Genomic DNA, 26,452 nt, shown 5'->3' with positions numbered 1-26,452 from the left:
ATGAAGGGATCCCTATCTTGTACCAGCTCTTTTCTCTAGGTTAAGGTTCTTATGCTGATGAGGGAGGTAGTAGTGAGGAGGAGGTTGTGGAAGGGTAGTCAAACATTTGCATTGAAATGGAAAGCAATTCTATTCCAGGAAACATGAAGGTGCAGGGTGGGCTTCAATCTCAGTGTTTTCCTATCCCATTCCATTCTCCCCAGAAAGGCCAATGAGTTGAACTTCAAATAACCAGTAGATTCTCATAGGTGCTTCTACTTCCCAAGAAATCCCACCAGTCCACCAGACTCAGATTCAAATTGACCCAACAATGTCAAGCCAGTGTGGATAACTGCTACCAGATGGGGTTAAACTATAGTCAGATTTGGCTCCTACACCCCTCGGAGTTGGGCAGCAAAAGGCACAGGCTTCCTATGATCATTACATTAAGCTGTAAATAATGCAACACTTCATATCATGTGATTGACTATTTGGTACCCTTCTTATCGTGTTATGGTGAGGGGGAGGTCGTACTACCAGAGCAGGCCTGCTTAGCCAACAAAAAAAAAAAAAAAAAAAAAAAAACAAAAAACAAAAAAAACAAAAAAAAACCCTTAGTGGCCTTTCTCCTCTAGAGCAGAGAAAGAACTTAAAGTCTCCTCAGTACTCTTTAAACTTCAATGAACAAAGATGGTGAGAGGAAACATATGGAAGTAAGCAATATGGTTCCAAACTAGAAGACCTAAAGTCTGTGGTGAGCCAGCTAGAAATACTGTGAAATACAACACAACTTTTACAAGACCAGATGAGTAGCAGAATGGTAATGTGTAGGAATAACTGAGAGGTTCCTTATTGAACAGGAATTTGGATGGATTCAAGGATTTTAGTGGAAATGAACCGAAGAGAAAGTGAAAACATTTTAGATAAACTAAGGCAGGGCCATGGTTTCAGTTTGTTTCTTCATTAGGCTTTTAAAAATTCTGGCCTTGGTTTTTCATTAGGCTACAATGAATATTTGGATGTACAGAAATTTCTTTGGGACAGAATAGTTAGATGCCCTTTCCATTTTTTTTTTTTTTTTGTTCTCCACTGCAGGTAGTTCTCAAGAAGAAACTTTTTAGAAATAATAGATATTCAGAAATGATTTTCCAGTCTTTGCTTCACTACATCCTTTTTTCTTCCCAGTACAACCTTTCCTCCTAAAAAAAGGTTCACTAAGCACACACAGCCAGGAAAAGGCAATCTAATATGACTCAATAGAACAACTGAGGACAAGGATATTGGCCTGTTTAAACAAGTGAACTGAAATAAGATGTATGTTCATATTTGTTTGGAAAGAACCAAACCAAAGGAAGCTTTGCAAACACCAACCTAGTTCCTGAATTTTGATTTGCACTATGACTCTACTTCAATGACTGCAGTTGGAAAATTGAAAATAAAAACTCAGTGACAATTGACAAAGTCAAAATGCTTTTATTTATACTGAAGTTAGCAAGTACATTTTTAACAAAGAAGGTGTACTGCAACTTAATATATGATAGAACCATACATGTTTCTAATCTCTAACACACTACTGCATTTTCCCCTTAAAATACAAAAAGCCAAGCTGAATTGAGCATAGAAAAGCATCAAATATGGTCAGGTTACTTTACCCATTAGTACTTAGCTCATATTCTTAAACTGATCAATTGAATGCAAGGACAAAGTTACATCATTGCATTTAAACTGTACACATGTTCATTTTTTAAAATGTAATATAGATTGAATAAATGCTTCAGTAAACAAAGCTTTGCTATAAACACAATTGAAATAACTCCATGTTGAATAGTTTCAGAGATAAACTGGAATCAGAAGCATCTTCATTTATGTAAAGCCAGCGAGGACCTTTCATGCTGAATAAAACTGTTATGCCATTGCTAAACAGTAATAGCTACCTCCTTAAAAAAACAAGTTAGTTCTTCTGAGAAATAATTCTCATATGTGCTTAAAAATACTGAACTTCTATTTTCAGGAATCCAAATAATCTGATGTAAGAGACTTGATTTAGTACCGGTAAAATTTAAAATTTCTTAACATTTCTATAGGTAAAGTGTCAGTTTTTAAAGATCTTTCAAGTTTTTTGCTATAGTGTCTCCACTTTCCACAGCACTGAAGACCTTGAAGACTGATAAGACTAATTTCATAAACCGTGATGTTTATAGTAATCCACATTAATTTTGCTTTTTGTACATAATGGTATGTTTGAGATCCCTATGGTTTACCACAACAAGGAAGAAGGAGTGTATGGTTATCATCTAAGGTAATGATAGCATTGTACATTTATAACTTCCCCTCCTCAGCTTAACCCTGAAACTGTGTATACTGCATGAAGGCAGACTAATTATGAGTATCAATTTAACCACGTGTTTGGTCAAACCAGTATCTACTTAAATGTTGACAATCATAAGAATCCATACCATCCATATTTGTTTCTGTGGATAAAAATTATACTTGGAAACAATTTTCAAACAGCAATTCTACCTCTTTTTGTGTAACCTTGCTCTCTTCCATAGCCATGGCTTATGGGCTGAGTCTCTATCCAGCTACCTCATAACAATTCACCTTTTGTCACAAAAGAAGAATCAGGAAAGAAAGTATGGATGTACAAATCCATCACCCATGCTTAAGAAACACCTAAAGTCTGTGTTTGTGAGTCAAATGTATCAACTTCACACATAAAAGAGAGTACATTATCATTGTTGGACTGATATTTCTAGTCTAAAATATTAATTCAGTCTAGTCAAAGTTTAGCATTGCCAGGAGGAAAATATACCCTTTTTATGCCTTGTGTATAAAATATTTAAAATATTTATTCTTTCTCTATAGAGGTATTGTGGTGAGTCGCTGGAATTTTCTGGATAATACCTCAGAACCAAAAATAAAGGTATGATAAGGTAAGAGAATAATAAAAGTCTGTGTTAGATGATCTAGAGGGTCAAACTTCATTAAACGGCAGCCAGATATTTTGCCAAAGAGTCTGTGGAATTCACCTGTTTATCCTAGGACCAGAAGAAAAGTAGGTTGAATTTGGGGGAATTGTTAAGTAGTCTGTCAGCCTGGAGAATTGCTTAGATAGCTTTGTGGCATCTGAGCACAGATATTTGATAAAATTCACCAGATACCTGCTCAATTTTCCATTCTACCTCATCTTCTGTACACACAGCTTAAAGGTCAAAGGAAAGCTCTTCAGCCTCAAGTGGAAAACGGTCATTTTATCAGGATTCAATTTTATACACTGTAGCTAAAGCTTAAATCATGCAATATAAATTGTGAACATTACAAACATGAAAGCAATGGCAAAACAAAATAATATTTTATAGAAAAGGTCCATAAACCCAGTAACAAATGGTAAAAAGCAATCACCATTTACCCTTTAGAAAAATGGTTTCTTAAAAACCTCTTTTCTTTATTATGTTTAATGACTGCCTTTATAAAAACAGACAAACATATCTGCCCACAACCTTCATTAAAAGTGCTGGTTTACAAGGCCTATCAGGAACTATTTCCACAGCAGCTCAAATCCAAAGAAAAACTAAGCTAACAAGAAGAAGACAGTATTAATATGAATCAATGTTTTTCTACCCAGAATACAATAAATTAAGATTTCATAGCAGTAAAATTTTTCTCCTAATTTGGAGGAGAGTATCAAAATAGATTCTTGTGCGGCATGCTGTATAATGCTGACACGGATTCTGTTATTGTTTTACATATACCAATACTGAGTGATCATCAGGAAAAAGCCAAAATTGACCTGCTAACTGACACTGACCTTTGGAACAATCTCAAAGTTTGCCAAATTTCAATTTCAAAATACATTTTAGCTATAATGAGTGATTTATCATTTAGTAGTAGCTGTCAAAGTAAACTCCTAGATAAAAGAAAACATCTGGAACCATAAATAGAGGAGAGCAAAAGCTGAATTTCAATCCAAACCCAGCATGCTCACTTCATTAGGAACAGGAAACAGCTAATTAGTAATTAAATGTCTCATGTTTTTAACAGGATTTGTACTTGGCTTCCAAAAGAAATGCTATAATATGCACCCTAGATATAAATAAGATTAAAGATCAGGAAAAGCAACCAACAAAACCTCTCTAGAGGAATGTTATGGAGATTGGAAATTTATAAGGAGTGATACACAATGACATTTGGGAAGAGCTGACACAGTTTATTCCATTAAGATTTACCAGATAAGTAAAAGGGTGAATGTGATATACACAAACGTGACCATTAAAAAATTGGCCCATATAGTCCTTCCCTTAGTACAGCACTGCCTGACATGGACATGCACCATGGCACAAGAGTCTGAATATGAGCTTCTGCTGATCAGTTATGTTTAAAAGGCCACACCAAGTTGTTACAAACTCAGAAAGTGTGAGATTGGCCTTCTGTGTCATACATCTTAAACTTATGAAAGGAAAAAGCTAAAATCAGGTGTTACAAAAAAGGCAAATATGTGGGAAAGGACTAGAACAAAACATATGAGGATTTCTTATAGTTCAATCAAAATGAATTAAACATATCTATTTGTAAAAAGACACTAGTTTGTTTTTATGCTGTTTGACTATCAAATAATGAGACATTTCTGGATGTTATATTTTTAGTCATACCTTTTTGTTATTCAATTCAGATATTTGATATTAAAACAAGTTTTAAAAATTTTATTTGCCTCTGTCCATGACTTATTTCTGATCTTATTTCACTGAATTAGGTTAAAATAGCACACCTACTCTACACAAGTAGACCTTCTACAGTCTATCAAGAGCACAAGAAGCCAAATTCCTGTGTCTTAGAAGAAATTTTTTCGGAGTATGGAATGACTGAAATGTCACATTAATATTAATTAATGTAACATTTTAAAATGTGTAGAGTAGGTGGTCATTACAGCAGAAATTGCATGTACTTCCACAGGGAACTGATTATTGGAGAATGGATTAAAAACAGAATTGGCCTTTTACATAAAAGTGGTGCTTTTGTCACATCAGAATTTAATTCTAGGCAGTTGTAAAAATAACATAACAGATTATATTTTGTTTGGTGTAAGGAGGGCATTATAGGATGAGACATTAAAAATTTTTGATCACTAGATGCCACTTAACACATTGGAATACTGCTTTATTAGATTCTTAAGAGGCATGAACGTAATGATGACAGGTATTGCCACCATGATGATGACAGGACTTTAGTCATGTCTCCATTAAGTAAATGGTTAAAAATATTTGAGGGAATTTCCTGGACAATTTAGACAAATGACCCATTTGGTTCTAATTACTGGAACATCTTAGGCATCTGGTCATATCTAGATCAGGAGGTGAACAACGGAAAATAATGATGTTACCGATCCATCATGTCTGCCTTTTTCCTTTCTTATGTCTATACATTTTTCAGTCTGGTTAGTTGTTGATTACTTAATAAAGAGGAAGCAGGATTGGAGATAGGAGGAAAGTAGAAAAGAATAAAAGGGGTATTTTTAGTAGCTTGGCTATATTTTTTATTATTGCCTTCTTTACAAATAATGAATGTGCTAGTAGAGATTAAATGACTTGCTTTACATTAACAGATCAAAGGAAGAACTAGGTATGGTAAAATCTACAAACTAGATCTGTCTATATTCCCTTGGAGAACACTACAGGTAACGTGCTTTTTGTTTGTTTGTTTCTGTTTTTTTTTTTTTTTTAGAAAAGTGAGCTCCAAAGCAGTGATAACAAATATTGGTCATTTGCACAAGTGCGTTATCTCCTCACATACTTCCTATTAAATCCCAGGTCAGGCAAATATAAAGCTATTTCATAGTAATGACAGCTTAAGTGGGTCTACATTTAAATTTCTGTCACACCATTTAGAAATAGCATTTTCTCTGTCTTAAAAATTCTAGCACCTACTTACCCCACTAGGATGCTGTGTGGATTACTGTGATAACGTTTATGAAGCACTATGAGCTCCATGGAAAAAAGGGATTATAGAAGTGTAAAGTATCATGTTCTATCATCATTATGATTATTCCTTAAAAACTTGTGAAGCCCGTTCTCTAGCACATTTTTCCTGTACGTGCAAGGTTCTATTTATCAGTAATGAACAAATAGTAATTGAAGGTTCCATATTTTAAGAATTTGAGTATTAATTCTAAAGAATTACAGCACTAGATAAGCAGGTAACTTTTACAGCACTCTATTCGTGCTTATGATCAGTTGGAGTTCCGTCATCAGTGTTCAGGCTGCACAGAAAAAACAATAAGACCTGGTCAAAATTTCATTACAACAAAGAAAACCTAAAATCTATTCAATGAACTTCACTGAAAACCACAAACTGGCTTTACAGTATTTTTTTGTGCTATATATGTTCAAGAATTTAATAAATCTCTGTGCAATAAATCTATTATTTTATTAGGCTTATCCCTTAAACATATATTCATTCATGTGAGTTTCATTCTATTAAAAACAAAATTACACAAAGGTCAGCAAAACTGTAGATTTACAGTAGTGTAAAGTTTAATCGTATTCTCTACAGGTGATATTGACAATATAAAAATAGTATAAATTATATTTCCTAACTCTAAAATATCCTTATGAGCCCCTTGTGCATGTGCTACATCTTTACAACCTGCAGTGAAATGAATTACTAGCTTAATAAGCAAGGCATTTAGAAAGGTTTTCCCCCCTTTATAATATAAAATGTGAATATAGATCCACACCATTTTCTCTGTGCCAAAATCTTTACTAATAATTGCAATTTCATGAGATTTCCTTCCCTGACAGATGGTTATTTATAAGTAACTTCTCATTGTGTATTTATTTAATTTTTTTATTTGAGTATAGTTGGCACACAATGTTACAGTAGCTTCAGGTGTAAAACATAGTGATTCAACATCTTTATATATTGTGCTATGCTCACCACAAGTGTAGCTACCATCTGTCACCATACAAGGCTATTACAATATCATTGACTGTATTCTTTTTTCTGTGCCTTTTATTCTTGTGACTCATTCATTCCATAACTGGAAGCCTATATTTTCAGGAAGCAAAGATGAAAACCAAGAAATGAGTCTATTATGTTTTTGAATATTGAATTTATGTTTAGAGAAAAAAATATTTTTCTTACCCAGGGTTCATGTTTTCTTCCAAGTGTTTCCTCACCACTTAGTCACTCATATAAACAATGGGATTAAGGAGTGAACTTGTGATGAGCACCAGGTGTTGAATGTAATTGTTGAATCACTAAATTGTATACCTGAAACTAATATTATACAGTGTATTATTAACTAACTGGAATTTAAATAAAAACTTAAAAAAAAACATGGGATTTTCTTAAGAACTGATAGGCTTCATCATAGGCATACTTTGGGCTATGAAACATTTATTTTTGGGGTAGTTACCTTATTTTTTTCTTTTTTTAAGTTTATTTATTTTGAGAAAGAGAGAGTGCACACGGGCATGAGTGAGGGAGGGGCAGGGACAGAGAGGGAGAGACAGAATCCTAAACAGGCTCTGTGTTGTCAGCACAGAGCCTGACATAGGGCTCAATCTCATGAACTGTGAGATCATGACATGAGCGAAGATCAAGAGTTGGCTGCTTAACCGACTGAGCCACCCAGGTGCCCCTGGGGTAGCTACATTATTCATGAATTAATGGCAATGTTTTATAAATGATTTCTCCAACTAAGTATTTAGTTTCATGTTTTATTTAAGTTGTTTAATTAATGGGCACTATATTATTTGGCACTAAATAAGGTCACATCTGAAAGGCCATGTTTTCCAAACCTGAATAAGAGAGAGATAAAACACTGTGCTGGTTAATGTTCCACTTCAGTCTTAGGTTCAACCCAAATTAAATATTCAATTAATTGTATGAGATCTACTTAAATTGTGGAAATTTGTTCAGAATGTGGCATTCCCAAATCAAATAAGTGATAATAGTTTAGGGTCAAGTTTGTCATTAGTACAGTAGTAAAAATACAGAGCTACTAATCTGAAAGTAGGGAAAGTACACTAATGTAAGACATGGGAAGATAATAAAATAGTACAACATTTTATTACTTTTTGTCTAGAGAAAGCATTGCTTTAGAGTCATCTTTAGCAGTATCTGGTGTTGATTTTATAATGTGGTATTTTAAAAAATGGAAGTTTCTTGAAAATAGTAACCACTTGGCTTTATTAGCCCCCCCCCCCAAATTTCTGATATATGCTTAAATCAAAACAAAGATCAGTATAGGCTGTCTTTTCTTACACACAGTGGAATTTCAACCTCTCTTGCTCACTTTTAACTTTGTTTTTTAAATTAATTCTTTAATATACCTTTTTCCCCTTTATTTAATTTCTAGTCCTTGTAAGACCAACCTTAAAAGGTGATTTATTTCATTCATTCAAATATTAACTCATTTATTCATTTTTTTTATTAAGCACCTGCTACATAAGGCACAGTACTTGGTGTTCAATATATGGTTATTCTAATATGAGGATAAATTATAAAAATATATTGGCCATAACTATATACTGAAGAGAATGTTTTAAAGCAAGTTTTACACATCAGCTTTATGCTGAATATTTCACTCTTACTAAAATCTACACATGGAAACACAAATAATAACTTCATATATATTTTATAGGGCATAGTAATAATGATATCTTGTATTTGTCATACTTTCTGACAAGTATGGATCTAACTTTCTGATGAGGATGATTAGGCAAATATAATTAATATTTTACTAAAATTAAGGCAGAGAGAGGTTGAATGACTCTTCAAGGTTAGTAACCGAGTTAGAGAGTAAATAATTCTGACTACTAGACTAGTGCTCTTCCTACTACTTCATTGTGTCTCCCACAGACCAGTTATAAAATGTCAATAAAATCACATGTGTCCAGTACACAGACCTGCAACTGTTGAGCCAGACTAAGATCTAGATGTACTTAAATTCTACTTTCCTGCAGAGAAGAGAAACAAAAAGAAAAAAAGAATAAATAAAAACTAGTATCTATGGAACATTGATTGTTAGGAAACATACTAAGTCATTCTAAGCACTTGTTTCACTTGTGGAATTCCAGATTCTTTCACTACTTATTATAGATAATTCCATGATGAAAAGTGGTAAGTTGTTTATGTTTCTATGTCATTCCTCTAAAAATCTAAAATTAATTATATCACCCACCTTTCATAAGTAAATAAGGTAAAAATGTTTTGTAAAGGTCAAATTTATTTGAGTTTTGTTTAGGATGCATATTGCAGATATTTTAATGTAATACTTAAAAGTACAATTAAGGGGCACCTGGATGGCTCAGTCGGTTAAGCACCCAAGTCTTGATTTCAGCTCAGGTCATGATCTCATAGTTGGGAGATCGGTTCTTTCTCTCCCTCTATCCCTTCCCCCTGCTCATGCTCTCTCTCTCTAAAAATAGGAAAAGTAAGAGTACAATTAAGTTCTTCTTTTATAACTTTTAAGTATTCCTTTTGTATGTTAAACTAATAGAAAAACACTAGAAATCCCTCATTTCAAAGGAATTAAAATGTGCACTCAAAATATGGAGGAAAATGAAAATGAAAGTAATGGGAAGACATTAATGTTTACTTGAACAACATTAAAAATGACCACATCCAACATTTCCCATAGAGGGTTGATATACAGTTAGCAGGATATTGTAAGATTTGAGTTGCAGGTTTTGCCTCACTCATTTTAAATGGTTACTCACCAATGCTGAGATCAACATGATATCCATTTGTATTTTTTAAAATTTATTTGTTGAGAGAGAGACAGACAGACAGAGAGAGAGAGAGAGAGAGAGAAAGCAGGGGAGGTACACAGAATTCCAAGCATACTCTGTGCTGTCAGCACAGAGCCTGATGAGGGGCTCGATTCTTACAACTGTGAGATCATGACCTGTGCCAAGATCATGACCTGAGCTGAGGTCAAGAGTGTGATGCTTAACTGACTGAGCCACCCAGCAGCCCCCATTTGTAACTTTTTTAAAGAAAGTAAGAAGACTTAAACATTTATGGTGCAATAGGGAAATAGTGAAGGAATGCTTTAAAAATGCTGTTTTCTTAAAAGAGAAATTGGTGAAAATGTTGTCCAAATACCTATTTGCATTATTGAGGTAAAGTAGATTCCAGTTTCAGTATGCAGAATGTTACTAATGTTAATTTTCAAACATTAAACAAGTGAATTATAAACTGTGGGGGTCATCAAATTAGGGGACTCCAAGGAGGTCTGTATAACATTCTAAAGAATGTTTCTCTTTGAAGTCACTTTAATTTCAAAAGTTGATTGTTATATGGCTATTATAAATGAGAAAGCAGTTCCCTATGGTGAACAAATAAAACTTTATGCTAATGGCCCATGGTAAAGAATCTGGCCTAAAGTCACATAATAGAGGATGTGCTAGGGTCTTGTTCTGATAGGATGATGTAAGTTTTGCCACAAATTGAAAATTTTCTATTTCTACTTCAGCTTCCCTATACAGTTATAAATAGAAAAGGGAGCTATATGGTATTTGTGTAATTTTTATAAGTACTACCTCAATCTCTGCAGTTTTAAGGTAGAAGTGATTATTTAATTATAGTTGGTTTTAGACTATTTTGGTTAAGTAACTACAAATGAGAGAAGCCTTCTTCCATCTAGATCCTGCTGCATTGTTTTGCATAGGATAATATTACAGTTAAGATATATATCCTAGTTAGCTGACTATGAGAGATTTTTACAGTATAGGCTGAAAGTGATAATATCAATTTGAATTGATAATGAAAATAATGAGTGAGAGAGTTAAGATTGCTGTGTTTTAGAACCCATTATCAATAGAAAGCTAATTAGCTTTTCCTAGGCTATTTCCCTACTTATAAAATGGAGTTAATCATACCTTTATTATTTATCACACAAGGATAATCCTGGTAGAGAATGTGTGTGTTAAAAATGTCACAAAGACAAAATCCTCTTTCTGATGGAATTGTTACTAAGCCTAGGCTTGCCACATTTTGAACAATGGAACAGATAAACTTAGCCAAGTCTAAATAAAACCCAAAGTTTTCAAAGGGAAGGGAGACGAGGGAACTGGGAAGGGAAACATCTTGAATGTATATATTATTTGAATTCCTGGATCCAGCCATACCTGAATCTATCCCTGGAAGTTTCAGTTAAGTCACCTAATAAGTTGTTTTCTTAAATTAAGCCCTCCCCCACTGGATCCCCAAAAAAGAAAAGAATGGCACAAAGTTCACCAGGCTATACAAATACTAGATCTTACCTTTCTTTTTTTTTCACTATTCCATTTTTAGGGTTATCAAATAAGCATGTTGGCGTAGAACCACCATACATTTATGTGGCTGCAACATAATTCTGCTTTTTTTTCATTTTATTCTACTTTTAAAAAAAGTGGTGTGACAACAATGACATATTAATACAGGCTTGTATGAAAATTCTATGTATGTTTTTAATTAAAACACAAATGTGAAACTGAGAAAGTTTTCACACCTTTCAGAGAAAGGTTTTCCCTTGGAATTTTCCACAGGTGTATCTGGGTTTGGGGTGGGATGGAATGAAATTTTTTTACCTTATTTATTTATTTTTGAGAGAGAGAGAGAGAGAGAGAGAACAAGCGGGGGAGGGGCAGAGAGAGAGAGGAAGACAGAGAATCCCAAGCAGGCTCCACACTGTCAGCACAGAACACCATGCAGGGCTCGAACTAATGAAACCATGAGATCAGGACCTGAACTGAAATCAAGAGTCAGCCACTTAACCGACTGAGCCACCCAGGACCACCCTGCCCCCCCCAGATGGATTGAATTTTATGCTTAAAAATGTATTGCATAAGTACAGAGGATGGAGCATAAACTAGTTAGGTAGTTATCAGAATTGAGTTAACCCTTCCTAGATTATAGGCAGAAAGACCTGCTGATTGATGAATTAGTTCTATAGACTTCCAAAATGCTGAGTAGCAGAGCAACCTTTTTTACCTTGCAATTCCCACTATCTTGTTATCACTACAACTACAATTTCATGTATTGTGTGAGATTAACTGGAATTTTAAGTCTTAGATCTGTAGATGAGATTTTGTTATCATCATCATTAGTGTGGCATCCATTCAGTCATTGCAAATATTCTGATAACAATGCAATAGTAGGTGGTGCAAGCCATCCCTTGACATCCAAGCCCTAAATTATCAAGTCATGTAAGGTCTTTACATCCTCCTAAGAAAGAACTAAAAGGATAATGTGTGTTATCTGACAGGTATTTCATAGAAAAACGTATAATATGGACTGGGATGTACTACTAATCAAGATAAAAAATCCGGTGAAGGATGAAGGAAATGAGAGAGAAATAAATACTTGCTGCTGCTTTAGAGAAAGTTACTCAAACCTTCTCTGTGGGGTGTGTGCTAATTTTTTTTCACTCTATATTGGCAGTTGTAGTAATGTTTCTCTGAGTAGTAAAAAAGCTCTTACTCTCAAATGAAGCATTTAAGAGGAAAGAAGACCCACTCACCACAATCTTTCGAATCTCTGACACTCTAGACACTTTACAAAAGAACATTTCCACTTTAAAATGGGAATATTAAAGTGCCTATGTATACCTTACAACATAGTACAAGACATAAAAGGGGAGGACAATTAATGATTGATGAGGATAGGGCAGGAAGTAGTCTATGGAACCCCAAGAGAAAGATGTAGAGCACAATATGGTGGGAGTTAGTAGAAAAGCCTATAGAGAAATTCTACCTTCTCTCCCTTTAGTTTTTCTTGTCATATCATATACATGGCAAGTAATATATTTGATTTATCTTTTCCAGTCTCCTTACTTGCTCCTATCATCACTTTCTATGCTATTATACAAAATTCTGAAATGACAATCTTAGCCCAAGTGTAATTGTTTTCAGTAAATATTGGCATTCTACCTTAAGCTCATTGGAGAAATGTTATTCTAGGTTACCAAATGAGCAGGAAAGAGAGAATATAAGGAAGTTTCAAAGGTCAAGGAAGGCCAGACATTGCTCAAATGGATTTTGAGAGAGTAGATGAGAATATACATATTCATATGTATTTCATAGTATAAGTATATATTCAAATTTTTACATTATGAATATATATTAAATTACACTGTAAGATATAATAAGGGTATTTTTAGCAAAGAAGTGTTAAAATTGTGTCTGCTGCTTTTAGAGTCAAATGACACTTCAGTTACCTTGCTTTTAATTCTTCAGCGGCATCTTCACCAAGAGCTGTATGGATGAGATCATGCATTTTGTATTTTACAATGGTTAGTGTATATTCTCTGACTAAGCTTTCACATTTTTTGAACAAAAATGGTTCAGCAGGGAAAAATTTTTAGTACATTTATTTTTTGCATCAAATTTGGGTTTACTTTTTACATGTAGGTTGCACGTAATATCTACTTCTGGTGTGTCAAACATGTAGGCAAGAAAAAAGCAAATGTAAAAATTATTCACAGAGATTAATATTCCTCTTGGAAAAGCAGTTGCTAGTTTGTTTTCTTTCCCCGAAACAAATACAATGACAGAGACAGAAGTAATGTGTCACTGTGCTCTTGCACTTTACGATGCTATCTCCCTTAAACTTTTTTTTTATGATTTTCTTTTATTACTAGAAAGTCAGTTCATGAAGTCTGTTATGTTTTTTTTCTAAAACTTAAGAGCTTCATATCCTGGATTTGCTTTATCTGTTATTATTAAGATGATGGTGTCAATTCTCAAAAATTCAAGAAACATGCACTGTCAACTGCACCAGTAGCCCCTAACAATGAAATACAGTCATACAAAAGTTAACTAAGGTATAAACATGAAAAAGGGGAAGTCTCCCTGTGATCATAAAATGCTGTTATTTTTTGTTCAGCAGTTCATATTACTGCTGTTCATGCTAATTAATTAAAGGAGCTGTTGCTATAATGTGCAAATATGGAATCTGAGAAACTGAGAGGGCTTTTAGGTCTCCAAGTGAAGTTAAGTCAATCTGGGTGCGGGTAATCAAATGTAATGAAATCACTTGTCAGTGCTAAGCTTGAAAAAACTATGAAGTTTGACTAGGGAGTAAAATGATTATATAACTAGATTTCCAATAGGTTAATAACTAAATGGCACAACACAGGAAAGAGAAAATATTACTTTGTTAGTTAATGGTACTGCTGTTCAGTCTTAGTTTTTATCAGTGCATTTGTAGTTGTGCTATTTTGTTTTTATCAGCAAAAATGCACTACACAAACGGTACTTGAATGTCATTTGCAAAAATCATTGATCTGAAGGTGCATTTAATGATACCCGTATGTTTATTTTATGTGAAACAGAGATTGGTTGATAAGATGGTTAATGTACTGTTATAAGCCCTCAACTGAGTTATGGGAATCTGGGTGGGAGAATGTTAGTTTATATGTTCCACCGAATCCTTCACCTCCAGCAATAGTGGACAGAGCCATCAGAATGAGTATGTATTCATTGTTTGATCACCTTAAAATATTCAGAAGAAGCTGCTGTAATAGACTGCTAAAATAAGGTATACAGAAATCCTTATATCAGAAGGTGGTTTATGCATAGATACCTTGTCTGTCAACCAACATTCAAGGCATAAAAGACATGAAATAACTAAGCTAAAGAGATTTAGAATACATATAAGAAACTTACTGTAAAGTATCTTTGTACTAAATTTTATGTGAAAATTATCATAAAACTGTATAAGACTGTATTACTTTTAAAGATGACCAACTAACATTCTTCCAACTCCTCTTTAAACTCTCTTGAGGATCTATCCCTTTGGAACTAATTTAATTTCAAGTGAGAGCACTAGGTGATTGATATATTTCTATCCAGCAGAGCTATTGACAATAGAAAGAGAAAAGACTTCACTGATGTTGGTATTCTTTGCTGTGATAAAGATGAGTTTTGTAAATGGAATTTGATTGGCATGCATGAATTGACCCTCATAAGCAATATTAGGAAATAATCTTCCAAGGTAAAAAATGGGTAATTGAGAGAAATGGAAAGATGAAGTCAGTATCAAAGTAAGTCACAAAAGATAAAAACTATGACACACAAGAGCAAAACTATTAGCAAGAATGAAAAAATAATGGCTAAGTTTGTATTTTCTGTTTTCCAGGTGTTACACATTTTCTGAAGTTCATATATACATATAAAAGTAATTTTTGAATTCTGAGCATTTTAAATAATAACTAATATTATCAGGATTTACAGGTAATTGTTTGAATTGACTGATTTTGTGAACTGCACCTTAAGATAGGTCTAATAATATTTTCAGGCATCTATTCCCCTGGCTAATATTTTTTTTTTGCTCAAAAATAAACTTATTTTAGATATTAAATCGTGATTCTACCGTCATATTAACATGAAGCATTCACTCTAGTTTTCCATAAATTGATGATGGGAACTTTATCATTTACAGTGCTTAAATGCTATGCTGAGATAAGAATGTGTACTTTTCCATTTTTATCACATTTATCAAGAATATTATATAATATAACCTAAATGGTTGACATTCAATAAGTGATTTCTAACACACCTTCCTTTGCCATATATTGACAATATTAACCAAAAATATTAGACAATTTGATCTGTAATTAGAAAAATATAATAAAAGTTAATTCCATTGCTTTAAAATAAATTCTATCTTTAACCCTTTTAAAGGTACACTAATTTACTCATGTTTATCCAGCAAAAAGTAGAACTTTTAAAAGTATGCTCAATGAAAATAAATATTAAATGTTCTATCCCCAATCACAAATTAATATGCAAATGCCATCCTTTGCAAACTTGGTTAAAGTAAAAAAAAAATGAGCCAAATGGAAGGCTTTTGATTTATATTATCCAATTGACCTCCCATGAGTAAGATATCTGTTTTTTGTTGCATGGAAATGAAATAACTTTAGGATAGTTCAAAAGCTTGTATTAATTCAGAGTTGGGAAAGATGTTACTGTTGCAAATTAAAGGCATTATATACATTAAACAAACAGCAATTAATTGAAAATATAGGATTAAAAGATAATAAAGATAGAACCCTCTGATGGTATGTTTGGTTTACCCCCTCCAGTTCCAAAACTGACCTTAGATGCCACTCAAAGAGGGGGGGCACAATCAAGCTCAATGTTCCCTAAAGACTGGGTTTATACTGATTAAGAAGGCATCAGATGCTTCAGGCTTATTAAACCCTACCTTGGCCCTGATATGTGGGAGCAACCTCAGCTAATGGTAGCTTACAACTAGTGGGGTTTTCTTCATAAATTTAACTGTGGCAAATTGGACAAACACTGAGTCCCATCGAAATTGCCTTTGGTCACATAGACACAGCCTTTAAGTTAAAGGAAGAAAGCAGGCAAACAAAAGAGGGATAAGAAACAGCAAAAGTTTCACTGAATGAAATAAACATTCATGCTTTCACAATTAGCAAACTTAAGGTATTTATTAGGTCTACCCAACTGCAGCAGAATCAGGGATTACCAGAAGATCCATGAGCTCTGACATTCTTTATTTTGTAAAAATGATGGGCAACTCTACATGAATGAAGGTTTCTAAATTTCCTGAAGCTGCCAGATAAATGGTGACCCTCAAATGGATTTGTCAGTCACATCCAGTTTGTTGCCTTCTTGTAGATCTATTCGTTACACAGTGAAAAGGCAGTGATTAGTCAAACCTCTAGCAAGCAACATATCCATGGTTGTCTTCCTTTCTGAAGTTAAGAAATAATTTTCTCATGGAGATGCCTTTTCTTTTTTATTTGAGTGAGAAATTTCTTCACATTAAACATGAAAGTAAATGGAATCTACATCCAAAGGGCTAGAAAACTCCATTAGAATCATACTGGAAAAACTCCAGCGGTTAAATTCGGTTTTTATTTTTAGATAATTTTGCACTCCAGTGAAAATCTATATTGACTTGTTTTATATATTTTCTTACTACTAAGTATTTAAAAATTTTTAAAGGATCTAAGCATTTATTGGAATCCTGAAAATCATGAGTAACAAGTTGTAGTCTTATTTCCATATTTAGACAGTTTCTAGTTATCTAAATTTAGCATCAGAATTTAAAGATTGATAAAAAATGTTGTCTAGAATACTTTAAAAATATTGATAGTTTATTATTTTTCTACCTGTGTTTTTTACAAACAGTAGTGATATTTTTATACTATTGTACACTTCAGAAAGGTAAATTATATTCACATTTATGCATTTTTAGAATATGCCTAACACATAAATATACACCCTTTTAACAGCTAAACATACAAGAAATTTGCTCACATTGTATATGTAAAATTATTAGTCCCTATATATAATCTCAAAAAACACATGAATACTTCTGCTTCTGCCATAAAGTAAGAATTAAACTTATTTCTTTTACTTATATAAAGAATATCAATATAGGAACTCATGCCCACTTTATATCAGGCAGTAATAGAGAGAAGTATGCTGTTTACTGTACCTTGAATAGAGGTACTATCATGAGAAGTCCCATTTTTTTCTATTTCAATATCTGGAATTCCAGTATCTGAAAGAAGTGACATTTAAGATTAAGGCACAATTCTATTTTTTCTGATTCCATTTAAAGTGAAACTAGTACTTTGGTCCTATAGATAACACAAGACCTTGGAACGCATTTTTGTTTTTGTTTTTGTATGTCTATTTCTTTGTAGTGGTAAAAGGGAGGATTATAAACTGTAGCAGAATTCTACAATTTGGCATATATTTTAAAATATAGAGTAAATACTTTTTTATTTCATTCTCTAGAGATAATTCTCATGAAAATAATCTGTCCATAAAAATCCCCTCAGACTATCAAGTAACATGCCATGGCTGTGGAATAAGATTGCATAAGTGGAAGTGCCCCTTCCTTATGGTATATTTTTCATTTGTGAAATGCTGTAGATAATAAGATTATTTCTATGTTAAGTGTACTGAACACCAAAACACAAATTGTGGTTTGTGGTCTTTATTCAGTACTGGCTATAAGGGCAAAGGGACACATGAATTGTTTTTGAAAAAATTCAAGAAAGAAATAAGAGTTAGGTTTTTATTTTTAATTTTAAATATGAGATGTGATTATCTAAAAGTTATCCATATCCATGAAGCATTTGTGTATATATACATTTTCCTGGACACCCTTGTGTAATGTGATAACAGATGCCAGCATATCACCCAATGCCATCAAAGATTAATGTGAGAAGAAAATGATTTGAATACAAGGTACCCATCATGCTGTAGAAACAGCTGTTTTTCCTTTATACTTTTACTTTATACTATACAGCTTTATAGAAAAGCTAAACCTAAATGGAGTTTACTTATGGGTGGATCTTAAATATGTAAAAAAAATGTCAAACCATTTCAGAATGACAAGTTCAGGGCCTCAAATAATAATAATGAGTACACAGAACATATATTCCATTGTTATTCAAGAAATGTTCCTTTTAAAATCTTTGATAAGCAAGGATGCTGGCTCCCACTAAGATGCCTCATTGTGTGAGATATTATTTACTCTTTCTTTACTGTGTCTCAATGAGACATGGTTAGCATGAGCTAAAATAATCTAGCACTATATTTGTACTGATTGTGAGCACATGATCCAAGACAGTCACAGTAAAAAGGGAATTGAACTTTTCTAAAGAAAGAATATGACTGACGTTTGTACAAAATTCTTTATTCATTTTTAGTATAGGACCCTGAAGCACTCTTTTAGTTTTGTGTGTGTGTTATACATGTGAATAGAGCATGTATACATGTATGTATAAAATTCTTAGGCTTATACTTGTTACACACATTTATCAGTTAATATACATCTATGTATTTAACATATCAGTTAAACATACAAGCTGTCAATGATCTATTAAAGAAGAACCTGAATATTCTATGAGATGAAATGATGTTGTGGGATTTAATAATTGAAAATGTAATAAAAAATTTGGAATTAAGAGATTTCATGACAGAAGCTTCTCTTCTCACAGAATTTCCAGGATGTACTTAGAGCATTCTTTTTCAACCAGGTCCTCCTTAAACCCTCAACACTGATGCAATCTACATTAAAGAAATCAAGATCCTATAATTCATTAAAATAGAGTACACCAAACATCAGCATATTTTAATATGAATGGACCTAAAACACTTACATTTTTTAATATGAAATTTATTGTCAAATTGGTTTGCACCAACAGGTGCCCTCCTCAATGCCCATCACCCACCCTCCCCTCCCTCCCACCCCCCCATCAACCCTCAGTTTATTTCCAGTTTTTAAGAGTCTCTTATGGTTTGGCTTTCTCCCTTTCTAACTTTTTTTTCCTTCCCCTCCCCCATGGTCTTTTGTTAAGTTTCTCAGGATCCACATAAGAGTAAAACACTTACATTTTATGTGCAAGGATGTTATCAATATTAGTGTTTCTACTGCAAAAGTCAGCAGGATTTCCTGTTATTCCTAGACTATTTGTATCTCTCAGAGTAGGGATTATTTTGACACATTTAATTAATAACCCAAAGCACTTAGCCTCAAATGGATTTTTTAATGATTCTTGAGCAAAGCCCCTTCCTTCCTTCCTTCCTTCCTTCCTTCCTTCCTCCCACCCTCCTTCCCTCCCTCCTTCCTTCCTTTCTTTTCCTTTTTCTTTTCTTTTCCTTTCCTTTTTCTTTTCTTTTCTTTCTTTCTCTTCCTTCTTTACTTCCTTCCTTCCTTCCTTCTTCCTCTCTATCTTTTTTAAATGAGACATTACCTTTCAACCTCCTCAAGTCACCATCACTAGTAGTGGCTTGCTTAAGTGCTTGTTCCACTTGTTCCCTGCGTTTTGATTCAAATTCCAAGGCTTCCTGCAGTTTTCTCTTGGCTTTTTTCTCCTTCTTCAGACGCTTTTGCATGGTAGCTAAAACATGAAAAGTTAAATCGTTTGCAAAACTTTGGTGAATAAAATAAAATACGTTGCCAATTTTGATGTATTATAAACCATAGATACAGATACAGAGAGAGATATTTACTGCATATGATTAGCTTCTTTGGACTCCAATTCTCATTAGACTCAACCAGAGTGTTCAATCATGTGATTTACTTATTTTTGCTTTCACTTTTCCAGTGTGTATGCTTTATAATACATATACATTTATATGGCAGTGGCACTATCGGTAGAAAATCATTTTCTACTTTCACTAACTACATGCATTAAATGATAGTATTAAATATTTGATAATTTTTTAGATAGAATTATTGGGATCCTGCAATTATTGGTTCACAGCAGGGTTCTAAGCATACCAACCTTCACAGTCTTTCTGAATCAGTTTTTAAAAATTAAGATATTGACATTGTGGTGATAGAAAAACATTCAAGAAGCATTACACAAAATTAAAATTTTTATGACATTTAAGAAATGTTAAAAGTGCTCACATATAATTAAATATTTTTATTAAGCTAATTATGATACTAATTTAAGTTTCAATTGTATTTATTTCACAGTTCATTGTCGTTCATATAAATGACCTCCAGCACCTTGAAAAGAATCAGTTACCCAGGTAAATTTATGTTTATGTGAGTCTAAAATTCATAAGTCTGAAGTAAAAACAAAATTGGAAAACTTGAAACAATGATGCTGAGGATGTATAGTTTCTGTTATTTTTGATGAAAGATTATTAAGTGAGGCTGAACATAAAAATAGTTTACTATTATAATTATAATAATTCATATAAAGTATTCAACCAATTATTCAAACCAGCAATCTAGATTTGTTCAAATTAACATATAACTTAATGTCCTTGATAACACAAATGTTAGCTTCCAGTAAAATTATTGGTTCAAAAATATGCTATATGTTGATTCCCTTAAAATTTATAATTGCATATGGTATAAACAATGTTACAGTAATGAGAGATAGAAGCAAAAAAAAATGTTCACCTTTAACTCAGAAAGCTGACCTATAGCCTGCATTGTTTCAATAATGCTAACATATGTGCTAGATACTACATTCTTTTTTTAAAAATTTTTTAAAATAAATTTCTTTAACTTTTTTATTTATTGAGAGACAGAACATGAGCATGGGAGAGGCACAGAGAGGGGGAGGAGACACAAAATCTGAACCAGGCTTCAGGCTGTTAGCACAGAGCCAGATACAGGGCTCGAACTCACAGAACCATGAAGTCATGACCTGAGCCAAAATCGAAGGCTTAACCAACTGAGCCACCCAGGCACCCCTGGGTGCTACCTTCTTAAAGAGTCTCATGACTGCCTGTAAATCTCACTGACAGTTCATATTGATCTGAATGATAATAACCAGAGAAATCTTACGAAAGCAGTTTTATGAGTAGAAATTTGACAGACATTTATGATGTAATACTCCCTGCATGACCCCTTCCCTTTGAGCATTAAGCATATAATCACCAGCTTAATACAGCAAAAAGTGCAGTTATTTCTGCCCATTGTCCTGTCCCATGCAACTTAAATAAACTTACTAAGTTGCACCATAAAATATCTCAAGAATTTTTTCTTGACTGCCACTCTCAACAATTCCATAGCAACCACATATTACATTTTAAATTATATCAATAAATGATAATGACTATCATTTATTTAGAACCTACTATGAGCATTTTTCTGGAACTCTGTCTTATTACTTTCTTTAATTGAAAAAAAGATAGTAATAAGGACTATATATATATATATAATTATTATATATAATTATTATAAACAATTATTATATATAATTGTTTTACAAATATACACATATACATACATATATATAGTTATGTAGTTACTCTTTCTATATCCTTGGACAGTTGTCATTTTTAACCATAATATCAATTTCTCCCCCTCTTTCTTTTCAATCATATGACTTGAGATAAAGCAAGCATTCACCATTTGTCATAAAAAGTTAGTTATCCTGGGTATGAGATATTTAGGGAACTAGAAAGGAACTTACGTGATTTTAAAGCTCATCTATTGTAATAGATGAGGATACTGAGTTTCATAGAGATGAAGTAGATATTTTTTTCTAAATCAATGAGGATAACAGAGTAGTTTCATATAATTATGTTAGTTCTAGATGTAAAATGTTAAAAACAATGCCTAGAACATAGCAGATAGTTGATAAGTATTAGCCAGTAGTAGTAGTAGTAGCAGCAATAGTGACAGTAATGATAGTAGCAGTGGTATTATTATTATATCATAATATGTTACATTAATAAAATACAAATACTTAAGAATATGCTTGATAATATATTGAATATTACATCTACCATGCCTATGCCTTTTTAAAAGACAATAGATATGATAGTAATTATAAAGATAGACTTTTAAGAGTCTATGAGAAGTTAGTAAATAGAAATTGTCATGAGCACATACCTAAAAGTTGCAAGCCAATTTTACTCTATGTAGTAGATACACATAAGTCAATTTGACAATGTTATTATATCTAAGATGCAATTATTAGGTTCTTTAGTATAAATAAATATCCTAATAAAAATGTGGTTTTTATGATGGCTAATCATAATAATGTATTTTGCATACCAAATACCAGAAATAAATGATTTTTTCTAAACTTTAAAAAGAAAGGTTGGCTTTTGCTAAATAGTATTTAATGACTTTGGCAAGATAATAAGAGGTTTACGTCTGTTTTTAAGATTTGTATATATGTATGTAAACTCCTCACCCAATGTGAGGCTTGAACTTACAACTCTAAGATCAAGTGTCACCTGCTCCTCTAACTGAGCCTCTTTTCCTCATATTTTATTTATTTTTCAAAGAGGTTATTTTTTTTTCTTTTTTGAGACACACAGAGAGAGAGAGAGAGAGAGAGAGAGTGAGCACGTGAGCAGGGGATGGGCAGTGAGAGGGAGAGAGAGAGAATCTTAAGCAGGCTCCATGCTCAGCATGGAGTCCCATGTGGGGTTCGATATCATGACCATGAGATCATGACCTGAGCCCAAATCAAGAGTCAGGTGCTTAATTAACTGAACAATCCAGGCACCCCAAGAGGTTTAATTCTTTTTAAATGCAGTGACTGACTTTATATGTTGAACTGGAATAATAATTATTCCTAGGCCTTAAGTAAAATATACAGTAAGTTTTTAATTACTTGCAAAATTTTTGGAGTATAATATACTACCTTGGTATAGTGTAAAGTAAGTGGATTTCATTCAACTGGAATTATTCTTCCTTGTTCAGGGAGGCATTATCTACATGTGGATTTTCTCTCCCTTTCATTGACTTTCCTTCCCATTCTTTAACTATTTTATTTAATTATTACTTTGTGACTCTTCCATAGAAGAGTAAGTAGAGAACAGAAGAAACTGAATGAAATTCACAATCATCACTTTTGCTGCTGTTTAGTATTTTATGGTAAATGTAAGGAAAAGGTGGAGATTATTGGCTGAGTTGAAGTTTTAAATTTTCTCTGGTTTTGGAATAAACTAGTCTCTTTATCCATATCTGTGTATAATTTAATGGATACCCACAGTTGAAAAGTTAATTCTATTTGTGAACATTATTTCTCCATTCTCTCCCTTTTGTCTCCATCCGTACTTATGCTACCCTAGTTCAGTCCTCATCATCATTGCCTGGATGAGAGCAAACTCCTTTTACATACTTTCCTTGTTTCTAGTTTTACTTCAAGCCCCCTCTAATATATTCCCAACACCAAAGTGGTCTAATTGAACACAGACCAAATCATCCCCTTGCTTATCTTTGTCTATTTCCCATCACCTATAGGACAAAATCCAAGTTAATCTTTTGCATGGTTAAAAAATGTCCTTCACAATTTAGCTTCTACACTCATATTTTTTTAAGTTTATTTATTTATTTTGAGAGAGAGAGAGAGACAGAGAGAGAGACAGAGAGAGAGAGAATGCACACACATATGAGTAGGGGAGGAGCAGAGAGAGAGACGAGAGATTCTCTCAAGCAGGCTCTGCACTGTCAGTGCAGAACCCAATGTAGGGATGATCCCACGAACCCTGAGATCATGACCTGAGCCAAAATCAAGAATCAGACACTTAACAGACTGAGCCACGCAGGTGCCCTAGCTTTTACCCTCATCTTTCTCCATCATCTCCCATCATTCACTTCATAAAATGCAGAGCCACAGTAATAACAAACTGTTTATAATTGCCCTTGTATGAGACTTCTTGCCTTCATGCCTATGCTCACTGATACCTCTGTCTAAAGACTCCAAATTACTCAGGCACTCTCATGCCCTTTCTTATCCTACTGATCTTCAAGACTCAGCTTCAAGTGTCAGTGTCAGGAAGCCTTCCTTAACCATTAACTCCCCCACCAAGCTGAACTAATTACCCCCTCTCTATATAACCATATATACTGTGCATCCTTGCTCTTGCATTTTGCCTTGAAATTAATGGTTGGTTGTACTAGCCCTCTAAAATGTACATCTCTCAAGGACAGGGGCTGAGTTTTATTTATCTGAAATCCCCAGAATCTAGCACTGTCCTTGGCAAAGAGTAAGCATTCCATCTATAAGAATTTATTTGATTATCTATATGCAGGGTATTTTATGAAATTACGATAAAACTAAGAATATTCATGTTTTCCAAATCAGCTAGCCTGAAGTCGATCTAATTCATTATCTTTTATAATAAAGAGAAATAGTATAAATATCTTACCTTGTGGATTACACACAGTATTTGATTCTTAGCTTGTTATTTTTCAGTAGTTCTAAGCTATCCCTGAGAATGTTTATACTATTATTGAAAATATCTACAACAAGGGGCGCCTGGGTGGCTCAGTTGGTTAAACATCCAGCTGCGGCTTAGGTTAGGCTTAGGTCATGATCTCAGGGCTGGTGGGTTCGAGCCCCGTGTCGGGCTCTGTGCTGACAGCTCAGAACCTGGAGCCTGCTTCATGTTCTATGTCTCCCTCTCTCTCTGCCCCTCCCCTGCTCATGCTATCTCTCTCTGTCTCTCAAAAATAAATAAATATTTAAAAAATTTAAAAAAAAGAAAATATCTGCAACAAAATATTTATTCTGTAATTGAACTTGTTAAACTTACTTCTGCTTTGAAGTTCAACTGCTAGTTGTCTTTCAAGGTTTTCTCTAATTTCTCTCTCTCTATAGAGCTCCATTCGCAGTTCCTTTTTTTCTTGTTGAATCTGCTTCTCCTGGATGTGAGCATTATCCAAAGCCACTTTCAGTAGGCCCTGTCAAAGTACAGAAAATGACATGCAGTTCATCTTATCTGTTTTAGTTTCTCAAATATGAAATAATTTATGTAGATGCTAATGTCTTGTATTACATTTATTTTGTTTATAGAAATATTGTTGACCTGAATGTTGGTCAACAGAGTCTCCACAGAGGACAAACTATCAGCAAAAATGAATTGTCCAGGGAATCCAGGAGGTAATGTCTGCCCAGGAGTCAACTGGATCTTGTCCAAGGGTGACTTGATCATTGGAATTTGAAATGGTACCTCTTCTGCAAAACAAAAACAAAAACAAAGACAAACAAACAAACAAAAACCCCAAAATTATTATCGGAAGGTTCATGAAATAACAGTTAAAAATGTTCTGTTTCCTTTACTTCTAATAGCATCTTATAAAGATTTTCTTTCTAAAACTAAATGATGGCAAACTCATAATAGGAAGTCAGATGTATTGAGAAACCAGCTGCCTGTAGTTTCTCAAAATAAATGTTTCAGTAAATAATCAGTGCAAATGAAGCAACATTTACTGCCAAAGAGGCATGAGACTTGGAGAAAAATTATGATATGTTTATGAATGCCTATAAATTAAATAATCAGATCCTTCTTGTAATGCATACACTGCTTTTTTTTTTTCATTTTCAAGTCTATTATCTCCATTCTTTAATAGCCGTACTGAAGTTTAATTTCCATACAATAAAATTCACCTATTTTAAGTGCACACTTCAAAGATTTTTAGTAAATTTACAGAGTTGTGGGACCATCATCACAAATCTATTTAGAACATCTTGATCACCCCCAAAATATCCCTCGTGCCCATTTACAGTTAATATACTTTCCCATCCCCATCCCCTGGCAACAACTAATCTACTTTCTGCCTCTATAGGATTGCCTCTTCTGGATATTTTCCAAATAGAATTATATAATATGTAGTCATTTTGTCTGGCTTCTTTTATCATTATGTTTTATCATTCATGTAGTAGCATGTATCAGTGGTTTCTTCCTTTTTACTGCTGGAAAGTATTCCATTACATGGATATATTGATTTTTGTTTAATTATTCACTAGTTGACATGCTTTTGGATTATTTCCAGTGTTACCTTTTATTTTGAAGAATATTGCTTATGAAAAAATATCAGTTGTGGTGTGAAAACACAAATTATATCTTTTCTCCTTATTTTTATATTATCTTCTCCCACATTATCCTTACTTAATCAAGATTCTCTCTTAGCTTCAGGTAAAGAGACACCAATAGAATTGTTGTTTAATGAGATGTTTTGGTTCTGGTTCCAGTAGGGACAGGAATATAGATTTATTATACAGTTAAAT

General features: G+C 33.4%; 1 protein-coding gene across 1 annotated transcript in view; it reads right to left on the bottom strand.

The window, feature by feature from the left end:
• Positions 1 to 3,054: 3,054 nt before the first annotated feature.
• Positions 3,055 to 26,452, bottom strand: part of DACH2 (dachshund family transcription factor 2) — an 804,038-nt gene continuing 780,640 nt past the window's right edge. The window contains exons 9-13 of the mRNA XM_045470953.1: positions 25,251 to 25,399; positions 24,978 to 25,125; positions 19,709 to 19,855; positions 17,437 to 17,502; positions 3,055 to 6,232 (exon numbers count right to left, since the gene is read on the bottom strand). Coding sequence (XP_045326909.1) covers positions 6,228 to 6,232; positions 17,437 to 17,502; positions 19,709 to 19,855; positions 24,978 to 25,125; positions 25,251 to 25,399 — 515 coding nt within the window. The 3' untranslated portion in view covers positions 3,055 to 6,227. The remainder of the gene's footprint in view (positions 6,233 to 17,436; positions 17,503 to 19,708; positions 19,856 to 24,977; positions 25,126 to 25,250; positions 25,400 to 26,452) is intronic.

Source organism: Leopardus geoffroyi, chromosome X (genome assembly GCF_018350155.1).
Source record: "Leopardus geoffroyi isolate Oge1 chromosome X, O.geoffroyi_Oge1_pat1.0, whole genome shotgun sequence".
Lineage (NCBI taxonomy): Eukaryota > Metazoa > Chordata > Mammalia > Carnivora > Felidae > Leopardus > Leopardus geoffroyi.
This window is presented reverse-complemented; position numbering and strand designations above follow the sequence as displayed.